General features: G+C 45.7%; 1 protein-coding gene across 1 annotated transcript; it reads right to left on the bottom strand.

Annotated features, from left to right (window-relative positions):
- Positions 1 to 2,824: 2,824 nt before the first annotated feature.
- Positions 2,825 to 14,497, bottom strand: LOC133343921 (uncharacterized). The gene is made up of 16 exons (XM_061553934.1): positions 14,423 to 14,497; positions 13,954 to 14,087; positions 13,691 to 13,752; positions 13,420 to 13,583; positions 13,164 to 13,285; positions 12,295 to 12,359; positions 11,962 to 12,128; positions 11,142 to 11,263; positions 10,862 to 10,926; positions 10,587 to 10,750; positions 9,755 to 9,879; positions 8,383 to 8,447; positions 7,520 to 7,683; positions 6,628 to 6,758; positions 5,692 to 5,784; positions 2,825 to 5,114 (listed from the first exon to the last, which is right to left on the bottom strand). The coding sequence occupies exons 2-16, from the start codon at positions 14,053 to 14,055 to the stop codon at positions 5,076 to 5,078; spliced, it is 1,650 nt and encodes a 549-aa protein (XP_061409918.1). The 5' UTR covers positions 14,056 to 14,087; positions 14,423 to 14,497; the 3' UTR covers positions 2,825 to 5,075.
- Between the last annotated feature and the right edge of the window lie 249 nt (positions 14,498 to 14,746).

The raw sequence follows: 14,746 nt of genomic DNA, 5'->3' as shown, positions 1-14,746 counted from the left end.
GCGGTCGTGGCGACGCGTGTTCGTCACTGCCAGGTGATGCTCAGAGCGACAGCAACTTCTACCTGCGTGCACAAGTTTTGGGATAAAACCGAGTCGTGTTTCGGTAAGAATGTCAAACATGCGAGCATTGAAACCCTCGTGAATGATTGCGCAGGTGACCTACACGGATGATTCATGTTGCCTCGTTACATTCACCAGTGAATTAGTCCACCCCCAGGTGACCCAGTCACTTAGTCCACCCCTAGGTGACCCAGTGACTTAGTCCACCCCTAGGTGACCCAGTGGCTTAGTCCACCCCCAGGTGACCAAGTCACTTAGTCCACCCCTAGGTGACACAGTGACTCAGTCCACCCCTAGGTGACACAGTGACTTAGTCCACCCCTAGGTGACCCAGTGGCTTAGTCCACCCCCAGGTGACCCAGTGACTTAGTCCACCCCTAGGTGACCCAGTGACTTAGTCCACCCCTAGGTGACTTAGTCCACCCCTAGGTGACTCAGTCCACCCCTAGGTGACCCAGTGACTTAGTCCACCCTTAGGTGAACCAGTGACTCAGTCCACCCCTAGGTGACCCAGTGACTTAGTCCACCCCCAGGTGACCCAGTGACTTAGTCCACCCCCAGGCGACCCAGTGGCTCAGTCCACCCCTAGGTGACCCAGTGGCTTAGTCCACCCCCAGGTGACCCAGTGACTTAGTCCACCCCCAAGTGACCCAGTGGCTCAGTCCACCCCTTGGTGACACAGTGACTTAGTCCACCCCAAGGTGACTCAGTGGCTTAGTCCACCCCTAGGTGACCCAGTGGCTTAGTCCACCCATAGGTGACCCAGTGACTCAGTCCACCCCCAGGTGACCCAGTGACTTAGTCCACCCCAAGGTGACTCAGTGACTTAGTCCACCCCCAGGTGACTCAAGAGGGCAGGTGGTGATGCTGCGTCTGTGTTTGTGGACAACGCGGCCCGGCGTGGTGCTGGCCACCCACCCACCCACCCACCCCTCGTGTGCCACCGTCTTGGGCCTCATAGGCGCTGCTGCTGCTGCGTCTCGCTAACGGCACTTGCCCCAACGATCAGTGAAGGCTGTAGGGGGGATCTTTGTCAATGTAGTGAGGAGCGGTGATTTTGTGGTTAGCGCATTACGCTATGAACCAGGTGACCCGAATTCTATTCCCGCTCACTGCCAACATCGGCGGCGAATATCTGAACCGGTGCTGGGCATCGTCTCGATCTACTCAGCCTTAAATGAGTGGTAGCTGGTGCGGCGTGTAAGCATCAGCACTGGGGAGACAAAGGTGGCAGGGCGTGGTGTTGGCCACCCACCCCGTGGCGTGTCCTGCCGGCCGTAATAGGAGCTCGCTCACAGCACTTTCCCCGATGGTCTGTTCAAGGCGATACGCGAATTGTTGTCTTTTTCTCGATGTGTATGCTTGTGTAACTTCTTTCGCACCCTTTGCTTATGTGCATGGTTGCTAACAACACTGTTCAAGGCTCTCTATATAGGGGGTCTGTGTTGTGTGTGGTTGTTCTCAGTGTGTTTAAATGGGTGTGTCTGTGTATAGTTGTGTGGGGTTGTGTGTGCGTGTCTTTGTCTTTGTGCCTGCGTCACTCCGTGTGGGTGGACGTGGCTATGCGTGTGTGGGAGCGGTGGCGCAGTGGCTAGCACACTGCACGACTCGCCTTAAATTAGTACCTCGGGCGGAGTGTAAACATCACCACTGGGGATACAAAGGCGGCCGGGCGTGGTGCTGGCCGCTTCACCCCCTCGTGTGCCGTGCCGGCCTTCATAGACGCTATAAGGGCGATTCATTGTTTTTGTGATTGTGCCTGCATGTTTATGTATGTGGTTGTGAGTGTTACTGTGTACCTATACATGTGGCTATGTGTGTCTGAGTATGTGTGTGGTTATGTGCTGGTGCGGTGGTGAAATGTTAACTACCTCACCTGGTATACAGGAGGTCGTGGGTTCGATCCCGACCCTGATGCATGCTGCTGTATATTTGGAGTTTGCGTGTCTCTCTCCCCGTGATCGAGTGTATTTTTCTCCGGGTTTTCCGGTTTTCCCCTCCACGTTTAGAACACGCGTTTAGAGTATTTGGCTGCTTTAAATGTCCACTTGATAAGCCAATTTGTTGAGCTATCATTTGTGGCCAGTTCGCTTCTGAAAAACAGCTGTATAGTGAAATTTACCTGGTAAAATAAAAACAATTTTACGGTAATAGTTGTTGTCTGTGTCTGCTTGTGTGTGAGTTTGCCTTGTGTGTGTATCTGTGTCACTGTTTGGCTGTGTGCTCTCCACAGTGCCAACACAGCAAGTTGATAGGGGGTAGAGCACGGGTGGTGGTGCATCTCCCAGGGCCTCTTGGCACTTACATGACGGCCTCAAAATGCACGAAGTCTGGATGAAACAATGTAGGGACGTCACCGCCACTTGGTGGGAAATGCTGTTTTGTGTGTATGGGCTGCATGGAGCACACACTCATAGGTTGCTGTTTTGTAGGTGGAGGTGGCAGACCCGGGCTCCGGTGGGATCGTCATGGGTTTCTGCCACGGTGGCGGCACGGAGGGGAGTCGCGTAAAGCGACCGTAGCCCACCCAGTGGGCCTGAGGTTTAGTGAGAGGCAGCCCCGGCAACGGCACGAATGGACTGCTACGTCGGCTGCAATCCCCCTACCGAGTGGTGGGAGCGGTGGTGCACAGGGCACGTGACTCGTGTGCATGGTCACCGCAGAACATTAAAATCCGCGTGAAATAAACAAAAACTTCCATTGAGGACTGCCCCGGGATCTTGTTCCTTTGCCATCACACGGTTAAGAATTTCATCACAAGATGTAATATTTAAAATATGTATTTGTAGTTATATCACTTACATATATTGGCAATCATTAAAATATTACAAGGTCGAAAGTCTTACACACACCGGCGGCATGTTACATACTTTTCCATGGCAAATATCTTCCAACAAATATACAATAATTTTAGTGCAAACAGTATCTACATGATGTCATAAATAAGGCATTACCATTGCTATTGTAAACAGAAAACGAGTAACTAGTTATTACCACGCGTACCGTTCTTGCAACAATACGTTCTACTGGACATTACATAGGCTAATACATAACATTATTTTTTATTTGCATATGCCAATGTTTACGTGAGTAAATTAAAGTGCAGCATGCGATTTATGGGCTACAGCCACTGACAAAGAGGTAAAGATTTACTTCAACATTCCTGAATGACCAACAAAGAAGACATGGATATGCGGTGACTAGCAACATATACTGTGGCAACATACAGCATTTAATACAAAAATATACGTTCTTCGCATCTGCGGACATTCTAATATTATTGAGAATGTTTACACGTGGCCTTAATGATACAGTTCACAATGTGCCCTCGTTGTGGTATTTATTTCGGATGAAAAGCAGAAACAACACGGGGCTGGAATCTCACTGCACTTGAAGTTCCCTTCTCAAGTAAACTCCTGCCAGAGTGCGACTGTTGGGTGATTGCCTCCAACTCTCACTACGGTCCAAACATCGGCACATTTCATTCTGATTGCGCAGTCCCTTATTACCCTCGTAACGGGAAATCAACTGAATGGTTCAATCTTAATTTGGAGCTTTCGTGACTGCAGGAATTATTCTTTGGTTCTTTCGGTAAAGTCACGTCTAAAGATAAAATAAATAATAAAAATAATATTATTTAATTTATTATTTTATCTTTATACGTGACTTTACCGAAAGAACCAAAAAGCAACTGAATGGTATCTAAATACTATCAGTGACCACCGGTGCAATGCAGCGCGGAGCCCCGAGTGGCCCTTTGTGGCACACGCGGGGTGTCTTGACAGGTCCGACTTTAACGCCGTATTCTTTTTCAAACCAAATGTGCTTTTTTCTCAAATGATGTATTGGCTATAACAGGCACTGTTGGGGGGTTGTATTAAAGCTGACAAAGTGATCCCTCTGCATGCTGAGACGTCTGTGTGTGCGTCACCGAGTGGTCGCTACGCGTGTCTCAATCTACCCTCAAGGTGCGATATTTTAACAGAACATTGAAAAAGAAAATACATGTTCGTGACATTTCAAATTTTCGTTTTAAACAGATTTTTAAAGCATTTGGAGGAAAATATCCTGCAAGTTTGAACTGAGAGTTTTATATAAATGCGTTACATACATACAACCCAGTGTAATATCAGTTAGATTTGTCCGCTTTAAAAGATAATTATCAATGATTAATGTCGCACGCAGACATGTTTTTACTTACAGCATTTATTATGGCCAGAACTTAAAAATGTGGGTGACAGTGTTGAGTGTGTGCTTCGTATCAGTACAGGCACACACACACACACACGAGTTTGTGTGCAGTGTCGCACAGTAGGCAGCACAGGCTGTGTATCTGCAAGTCATCACGGTCAGTCATCCCGTAACACCTGGGTCTGTACCGTGACCTCCTGCCAGCAGCGAGCCTTCCACACTTCACGTGGTCTCAAGATGCACCTAGCCTGGCACAATCAGCGTGGTGATGTCACAGTGGCGAACGGCGATTGTTGCTGTTGCGGCGTGTGCCCGTGCGTTACAGTGTGTGTGTGGCAGTGTGTATGTGTGTGTGGCAGTGTGTGTGTGTGGCAGTGTGTGTGTGTGTGGCAGTGTGTGCGTGTGTGCGTGGCAGTGTGTGTGTGGCAGTGTATGTGTGCGTTACAGTGTGTGTGTAGCAGTGTGTGTGTGTGTGGCAGTGTGTGCGTGTGTGCGTGGCAGTGTGTGTGTGGAAGTGTATGTGTGCGTTACAGTGTGTGTGTGTGGCAGTGTGTGTGTGTGCATGGCAGTGTGTGTGTTGCAGTGTGTGTGTGGCAGTGTGTGTGCGTGGCAGTGTGTGTGTGTGGCAGTGTGTGTGGTAGTGTGTGTGTGTGTGCGTGGCAGTGTGTATGTGTGTGGCAGTGTGTGTGTGTGGCTGTGTGTGTGCATGTTAGTGTGTGTGTATGCGTGGCAGTGTATGTGATTGTACGTGGTTGTGTATGCCCCGTCGTATTTGAAATTAATTGTTATGATTCTGTGCAAAGACACTCCAGCTTGGTAACTTGTCAAGCCCCGTAGAATGAAGTGGGTTTGTATGACGGTATCTGGGAAATAAAATAAAATAGGTGTTACACAGTGACTTTGTCCGAAATGAAGATGGGTTTAACACGTGTGCTGGCAGGGTTAATCGGATAACTCCAAGGGGAAGTCAAAACGTACGTTATATTATTGTCTTGCTTTTATTTGCAGTATTTACGTGAAAACAATTACATTTCTGCTGGGAGGGGAATGAAAACGCCTGGTTCGAGATGGCTGAAACATTGCGAGATCACAAAACAAATGCATGCAGCGGTTAAACCACCGCCTTGTGCTCTGGCAACCCTCCAGCCTGCTGGAAGATTTATCGACAGTGGTCTTTATCCACAAATGACTTGGGGTCAAAAATAAAACTTCAACAATTTTATTCGTAAAAATCTTAAATATTGCTGCGGACTTACCTATTACAGTACAGTAACAAGGGTACGTCTAATCGCTATAATAAACATGTACTACATCAAAGTACGGGGCTTTGCAGATCGATGTTTTCTACTGAAAGCCAACATTGGTTTCTTGAATGTGGCTGCCACAGTAAAAATGTATTTTCTGTAATAAAATAACTTTCAATGTGTCGTTACTGCGTACCTGGTAAGATGGCAGTCTGTCAAATTTATTCGAGGATATCTTGTAAATGTTGGATTTTCCAAGTCTTGGACAATGTAGAACTCCCTTCTTCCACTGCAAATAAACAAACAGAAAATGTTTAATTCCAGAGACGTTTCTTTGTAATTCAACTCTCACATTGATTTTAGCGTTGGTGGTCATCTATCACCATAGCCACACATAATGTTGTGATTTACACGTGGTTGTGGGTGTGACAAGTTTCATTCAAGTGTAGTATGTGTTTAACCAGGTGAGAACTCAAGAGACCAGGATAGTTTCATTTACAAAGTGACCTGGGTACAACTGCGCTGTGCATGATGGACACAATATGATGGGCCTGCCTAGATGTTGGAGATCATGAAATGGATAGGTTCATGCCATGGACAAATATCACTAATGATCGCATTGTGATTACTTGACGTGCACCAGTAAAGTGATGTGTCATGTAGTTCGGACGCAGGCATTGGAAGGTGGATGAGTGGCTGGGTCAGAGCACTTAGCCGACACTGTTCAGAACCGAAGTTTGAGTCCGGGTTTCATCCGCCATTGATTAAACCAGGTCCTCAGTGCAGCATATTGATGGTCTTCGCCCAGCCATCATTGCCCACATCAAAATGTCATTATGATATTTTTTGTTATTCAATTCTATACAATAGATTCCTGACGGGAAAAAAACCACTCTCTACAGAGAAGTATTGTATGCAAGATGTATTTTGAAGCGACTCCACAATAGTTTGTGGTGTCACCTCTCAGCACCTGCCTCACGTTTGATGCGACGCTCTCCACTGACTGAAACTTTTCACCAACATTTGATTGCCTCGCAGCAAGACCGAGTACTCAAGTGGCATCAAATAAGTGACAATCCCCCGAACACAATGGTGACGTTGCAAGCATGTCGTGATAGTGAGTGAGACGCACCAGCACAGCAAGGATGGCGATCAGGGGCAATAGCAGGATGCCCATGACGATGATTGCGATGCCGTAGGGAGGCACCGACTGGCAGCGCATGAAGGAAGGGTTGCATACAGCTGAAGATGATGAGCTTGGCACTGTCTCACACACACACACAATCCACAGTTAGTGTTATCGCCTCAACTTGTAACCCGCCGCCACTATCGCACAGTATTCGCTCGCTCTCGAAAAGAGAGAGAACGACTCGGAGACATGAGGAGGAGGAACCCCAAATGAATAGCAAAGGGACCAATGCGTTAATCAGGCACCAAATATATGAAGGTGTTATCAGCCAATAAACGAGTGTTCACACAATGCTTGAAGTGCTATTAGCAAGCACCGATTAGGACTGGTATTGCCTATGAGGTGGTGGTGTGGACAGCACCATGTATGCCTCACTGTATTTGTCTCCGTTGTCAATGCTGACATATCCCGCACTAGGCACTCGTTTGAGAAGACCCAAGCTAAGCTGGGATGTTATCGCAGCAAGCGAACAGCTTCCATACCATTCCCCCTCGCACATCACATGCTGTTCATTTATATTAAACATTTCAAAACAGTGAACTCTGCAGTAAAGGGCAATACTCCGTTTACCCGTTTTTAAAACCATCAAAGGGAACGTTGCATTTTATTGGTGATACAAAACGTGTGCACAGTGAAATTTTAATTATTTTAATCGCGCATCTGATCAAGGTCTGCTGTGAGACTGAGACCTCTCTTAACACATCACAACTGCATAGCCATGCAATAGACCCATGAGCCGTTTCATAAATGCGTAAATCATATGCAGAACTGGCAGTGGAGAGTACACACTTTACCTAAAAGAACAACAACAATAATCAAGTGAATGGACAACAACCTTGTGTGCCATTAACGATGATGGACTGCCGATCCAGTTGCAGGTTTGTGTCTTTCAGAAAGCTGCTGGAGTCCACGTTGTTCAGGACAGATGTCAGCAAATTCATATCTGTGGGCGCCGTCATCAAAAACTGGACGGTTGACTTGGCAATCACCGATCCTTTCCTAAAATAAAAGATTAACAACAATTATATTTGCACACGTGAAACATTTTCGCATTTACTTCACGTGATATTTTAACACAGACAAATAAACTGTCGCGATCAGAATTTAGACACGTATCTTCTACAGGGCGTGACCCATGTATCATTAACTGAGTTGTGAAGTGTCGATGAGTGAAGTCAAAGTGTATTTGCTCTCCACGTCACGATGCGGCAGCAGCAGTCGCCGAGACACGGATCAGGAGGAAACATCCTCAAGTGTGGCTAACTCCTTTCCAGAAGCCATTTTACGGAATGTTTTCCCATAATTCGCCGGGGGAATTGTAGATTCTCTGCCCAGTAGACATGCGACGATTCACCCCCCGTGAGATGCATAATACCATCATAGTTCAAGGCTATGACTTGATTTGAGAATCGATGATTTTTTTCTCTCATTAATATTGCCTCATCAGTATTGTCTATCTCGTGTGTTCTGTCTTGCTTGCACTTTTTATTTTATTTTTTCCAAAAGTACTGCAGTATATCATTTTCATGAATCGTCCCATGGCCGCACGATGCAATAGAGTTGTGAGCTTTAAAATAGATTTGAATCTACGCATCAATGAATCGTACATTGTTTCCCGCAGATAAAGCAGCGCGTGGCACATTTTTATTAACAATACTCGCAATGATGTTTAAACAGGAAAAATACTAAAATACTCACGAATATTTTGCAATGGAGACCCTTCGAAAAGTGTCAGCATATTGACCTGAAACAATTTTTCCAAGCTGAATGGTAAAAAGAAAGACATGAAAAGGATGATATGTTATATTATTCACACAAAGACATATTGACCATACTTTATTTAACCAGGTAAGAGCTTACTCCGATAGAGTTGTCTATTTTGTGAATGGGTAAATTTAGAATTTGTAAATGAGTTTAAAATTTTTTTATTCAGATTTGAAGCAAAATTTTATCTCAATCACGAGCACATATTGGTGCAGAGTAAATCGTGAAATGTATTTGTAAAGTAAATATAAGGTGACCGACTATATTCATCGTCATCATCATTATCAGCCACGCTCTGCTGTCACCAGCATTGGGGGTTGTCATGTGACTATTAATCACGCCACTGGTCAGTGTGGGACGGCCAGGAAAGCACATTTTGTCTCGCCTCTCTTTGTCTGCTATGGGTTCAGTTGTTAAATGACAGTAACCGATGATTGGTTTCAAGATGTAGGAACCGTAAACCATTTCCTGTGAAATGTGATGCATTATGAATGCACCAATTGGCACGTGCAGATGAAAAAAATGGCACGGCGCTCGCAACTCTGATTGGTCAGCGGCAGCCATCTTACGGCGCCTGCCCCAATGACAACCAAATTGAGTATCAGCCTTGCTCAGTTAAGGAAAATGTGCAGCCCTGTAATTGCTGACTTCCTGGCAGAAGGGCGTCCACTCGAAGCAGCCCTATCGTGATATCTGTTCTATTGTTCCACGCTGGCCAAACTTGTTGGAAGAGGTGCGCGTACCCACAAATGATCCCACCACGCCAAACATGCCAATGGACTAACTGTGGAGTGCCCATTATTGTACTGCTTGATAGAGAGCGGCGGGGGCGTTTAACCTGCCCCATTGTTTCAAATGCCTCGTCAGGAGACTTGAGTTGAAACCACTACCCCTGGTCTGCAAGCTAAAGTGTGCGAGCCAATACACCACATATCGGATGACAAACATAACACGCAAGCACTCGTGGTTGTGCATTTTTTTTATTGTTGTGCATCAATGGATGTGCGACAAACCGGCAACCTGTGTTTTACTGGTTTCTACTTTGGGGTTACCGGTTATGAGAGAAACCCCTCCTCCCGTAGAGCTTATTACAAGGCCTACATGGCCCCCAACATTCTTCACCAGGATCAAGGCAGTGGTGGCCCAATGAAGGAGCCAACTAAACTATGCAGTCTAACTTTTACACTAAACTTGCAAAGCTGCATTTAAAAATGTTATCTAACTTAAAAAAGACTTCTTATTTTAGCTGGCGTACAAAACCACAAATCATTGATCACAAGCACCACACCAAGACATATCTGCTTACCCCATCAATTATTTTTCTTGATAGAGATTTATAATATAAACTTTGAACGTCGAGGAGCTCATCATTGTAGTCGAAGTTGATTATTCTCATGGTTACGTTCATTTCCTGAAAGATAGCGTGGACACCTGCAGAAGTGAAATGACAGAGATATCATTAGATAACACGTAAATACTTTGTTTAAACTATTTAAACTGTGACATAAGCAGGCTCTTTCTGAATTTACATCAAACAAAGCTTTGGAAATGTACAATGTGCCAATTACTACGACATACTGAATTATATGCTTTGAATTTTACTATAGAAGTCAGAAACAAAGACCGATAAAACAGCACACTTTCTCAGGAGTGAAACGGCGGAGCTAAACATCATGGTGCGTGTTGGGAGGGGCCACATTTTCTCAAGTCATTGACTTGGTGGTCTAGATGATAAAGTGGCTCCACATTCAGTTCCTTTAAGCTGGTGGTCTCGGTAAGGCTGAGGCAAAGCTATCATGGGTTGAACAAAATATCCCAGGCAGTGTCAGTGCAGTGCGCTCGCGAAGCCAAGCAGAAGCCGCCTACGACGTGTCGAGCTAGGAAACTGTTCCCTCTGCAGAGCCTGCCCCTTTATTAGCGACTGCAGGCAATGTGTCATCACCGATTAACAGGAAAACGGCATCTTCACCCGCAACTCAAGGCTACAAAGTTATTTCACGTTGAAGAAATGAATGCTTTGTTTTGAGAATCTTGGTATGATTTTTTGTGGAAAAAGAAGAGCCACCATTCAAGAAGGACGTCTCCGAGAGCGGAGTGATTTTTTTGCGAATGGAAGCGTTGCGACAACCTCCGCTTACCGGCCACAGCGACGGTCCGTTCATCCACGACCAAGCCAGTGGAGCCGAGTAACATGGAGGTGTTAATGTCCTTGACCAAAAGCATCAAGATATCATTATCTTTAATGTTGACATTGTCTTTTGAGATTACATTGGCATTGACCTTCACGTGGCCACTTTCATTCCTGGAAATACAGTTTACATAATTAGTAACATTGTAGCTATTGCTCACGATGATAGAACAAGACATTTTTCAGAACCGTAATGTGCTTGTCAAGCGATGAGGCAATGCTTACGTGAAGGAGACGCTGACAAATTGCAGATTGGAGTTTTTGTACTGTTGGGCAATAATTCTTGTAATCTGTGAACGAGAAGAACAACACACTCGTCAACAAGTTACCCACAAATGTTCACGGACAGGAGAATGCTGGGAACACTCCAATACAGAACCGCACCTACGATTTGCACGGTTGGCTACGTAGGGTGCGAAACAAGTTCAACATTCATGCATACGCACACCAACGCAGTGGCCACACGTGTCCTGTTCACTGCTTGCATTGCGGTAGACTTACTGACCTCTTTGGAAACGACGCCGTTGAGGTCGGTATAATTCTTGCTGGTTTTGTCCTTCAAGCTGGATGTGAAGTCTTTGTTGGTGATATCAAATGATATCTCTTTGGTTGTGTAAGGCTTGGTACCTAAAGTCAAACAGAATGCAATTTGTATTATCCATACTCCAAGTTTACACGTTCCAACGCTTAAAATAAAAAAAACTGCTATTTTTATTCTAAAAACTATTCTCCGGACAGACTACTGCATGCTACAGACTGGAGTATCTGAAGGCTACAAAGATACTGTCGCAATTCTTGTTAAGAATTGCAAGAGCTTGTCTAGCAGTGTGGAGTAATATGTAAATTAGATGATCAAAACTGAGAAGGATAAGGCCTCGCGTCACGCTTTCGCTCGTTTTCTCTTCTCGCCCCCCTTCACTGGAACAAACGTTCCCTCCACATCACACCGCCACCTTTGCTCATTAGTGTCCGCTCTCAACTCACTTATTGTTACCCCTCGTTCACTCCACGACCCCTTAATGTCATAACCACCACCTCGTCATAGTCTCATTATATGGCTGTCACTCATTCCCCATTCATTCAATCCATTCATCATCATTTACCGTCACCAATTTCGCTTTCACCGAATTCACGCATCACAGATTTCCCCCCCCCCCCCATTGCTTCCTCCCATCTATTTCATTCACCTCATCTCAACCGTTACATTCACGCAGACGTCGTCGTATCGGTGTTAATTTTCTGTAAAGCGCCTTGGTTCAAGCGCTATATAAATTACGTTTATATAAGAATACAGCGGAGTAATATATTGCGACATTTCCGCTTACCATCCACCTGGTAGGTCTGTTCATCCACGACCAACCCGGTGGCGCCCAGCTCCAAGGTCGCGACATTAGTGTCCTGGAACAGGAGCGTCATGACATCGGACGCTACGATCGCTGAGTTTTCCTTGAAGATGGCATCAGTGTTCACTTTCAAGCGGCCGTTTTCATTCCTGAAAATACATTGCAGTTCGTGTTGCTCTTGATATAACGTATACGCGTATATGCTGGGACAGTTTCTCAAGTGCTGAGAGAACGCGCTTTCGCAGCTCACACTTGGCCACGTTTTGTGTAAATGTAACACGAAGTTGCACAGTGACGGGAAGTTGCAATGCTCACGTGAAGGAGGTGCTGACAAACAGGAGATCGGAGCTGTTGTACTTCGTCAGGAGGACTTTCCTAATCTGTAATTTAATAAGGGGGGGGGTGGAGAATACATTTTAATGACAAATTTAAACAATTGGTCACTTATTAGCGAAAAAAATTCATTTGTGTTGTATGTGGGCACGTAAACATTTGACCTGTGTATACGTGTGTATACATGCACATAGTGCTTGTGGTGTGTCTCCTATTCCCTCGAGGCATCCTAAAGCACGTGGGCCTCCTGAATGTTGACAGCTGGAAATGTAATAGCAGGGGCACTCCCAGTTCTCTCTCCCAACAACAGAGAAGTTCAAACATTGGCTTAAACAGTTAGCTCAAGTTGATTGGGGGTCATGGTCGTCGCGTTGTATGTGTAATTACATAGCTGGTTCTGATTCATGTCTCGAAAATGTATGGTCGTGCACTCGTTGCTGACAACAATACGGAGAATTGGCAGGACGACGCAGCTTGACAATGTCATCACAATCATGAAAGTCGCCCATGAGCTCAGGTAGCTTCTATATGATGTGTGTCAACGTGCACATTAGCGAGTAGCACCTATGAAGGCCTGGCAATGCACACGAGGTGGGTGGTGGGTGCCCAGCACCACGCCCGCTACGCACACTTGTCCCAGAAGTCTGTTATCAAGGCTATACGGGGGAGCGTTGTCTCTGAACATGCATTTCCTATTGCGATGTCTCACACGTATTCGTAAGAGTGCATCTGCACTCACACACATATCTGCAACACGCACGCAAACGCATCAAAATTCTACACACAAAATCCGTTTTCTCAATCTCGTGGTCACACGGCACGTGCGGCACAAGCCAGAGAAAGCGACCGACCTCTGCGGAAACGAGCGCGTTCAGGTCAGCGTAGTCCTTGCTGGTTCTGTTCTGCAGTGAATCCGTGAAACCTTTGTTGATGACCTCAAATGAGATCGCCACGGGTTTGTACGGTCTTGTCCCTAAAAAAGTTAGATATGGTACGGTTATCATCCGTAGACAATGTTTACACACACACACATATTCCATGAACGTTTACACACTTATAATACATAGAGGGTGCGCGTTTCTACACCGTGTCGGTTGCGATGCTTACCGTCTATTGTGATCGATGTTGAGTTTACAATAATATCCGTGTTCTTCAGTGTAGAGGATGTATCTAAGTCATTCTTTATGAGTTCAAAAACGTCGGATGGAACGACGGAGGTGACGGTGTAGAAGGAGGCATTCGACTGCACGGCCACCATCCCATTCTCATTCCTGGAACGCAACAGGGCAGACGTTACAATGTCACCACGCGGATGTTTGCGTCGTAGATTCATGGATGTAAGCCAAGGTATATCGAATATAATTATTGACATAATTACCTGAAGGTGTTCGTGATTCCCACAAAAGTATTTGGATATTTTTGGCTTAAAATCTTCGTCAGCTGCAAGACAAAAACAACGTTCATTGGAGCACGTCAGTTCAGGAATGTGCCATGAAGTGGCGTTCAAGGAGCAGCGTGCACTGGGCCCGCATGGAGAATAACCCACATGCGTGTGTGACGAAAACCTCAAATCAAGATTGTAACATGAAAGTAAAGCAAATCAAAAACGTTCGCCTGAGCTCAGCGAGTTGGCGTTCATACCTCGCTGGTGTAGGCGCCGTTCAGGGCGATGTAACTAGAAGAGTTGGTGTCGCTGAGGTTGGCGCTGTACTTCTTGTTCAGCGTCACGAAATTGAAATTCATATACTGCGGTGGCAAATCTGTTATATTGTAAACTGAAACGAGAAAGGCGATAGAATGCGTAAGTACAGCACCATATTGTAGCACGTCACACGTGCAGTACAACATGTTTCATATTCACAGACAGCGATGACATTACACGTTTTGTCTTGTAATGTAATGGATTTAATTTACGCACAAAACAACATTAAAGTAATGGGGCCTCAGGACACAACGATATGGGCAACATTTTATTTGTCAATTTATCAATTTGATCGATTTGTTTTCCTTACAAGCATTTCGGACCTTACTACAATTGCACAAAAAACAAGTCTGCCAGCGATTGTAGTATAATCGGAAATGTTCAAAGAGATTAAACAAAAACCGTCACAAGTTAGAGGAGATCCGGAGATGCCCCTGGCACCCTGAGTGCGATTGCACCACTCTGGGCCTGGCAGCAGCCGTTGCTAGGGACTACGTCATCGTTCTCTATCCCCCCGTTGCTAGGGACTACGTCATCGTTCTCTATCCCCCCGTTGCTAGGGACTACGTCATCGTTCTCTATCCCCCCGTTGCTAGGGACTACGTCATCGTTCTCTATCCCCCCGTTGCTAGGGACTACATCATCGTTCTTGATGCCCCCGTTTCTAGGGACTACGTCATCGTTGTCGATGCCTCCCCCGTTGCTAAGGAAAATACGTCAATGTTCTCGATG

The sequence above is a fragment of the Lethenteron reissneri genome, chromosome 18 (genome assembly GCF_015708825.2).
Source record: "Lethenteron reissneri isolate LAM-NWPU_2019-01 chromosome 18, ASM1570882v1, whole genome shotgun sequence".
Taxonomy (NCBI): domain Eukaryota; kingdom Metazoa; phylum Chordata; class Hyperoartia; order Petromyzontiformes; family Petromyzontidae; genus Lethenteron; species Lethenteron reissneri.
This window is presented reverse-complemented; position numbering and strand designations above follow the sequence as displayed.

Bases quoted from the DNA above. Each gene is read 5' to 3' on its own strand.
- LOC133343921 (XM_061553934.1), bottom strand. From the start codon at position 14,055: ATGAATTTCAATTTCGTGACGCTGAACAAGAAGTACAGCGCCAACCTC. The intron at 6,759-7,519 runs GTTGTTGTCCAT...TGTGTGAGACAG, and splicing joins CATCGTTAATGGCACACAAG to TGCCAAGCTCATCATCTTCA. The intron at 5,785-6,627 runs GTGCGTCTCACT...GTTTATTTGCAG, and splicing joins TCGCCATCCTTGCTGTGCTG to TGGAAGAAGGGAGTTCTACA.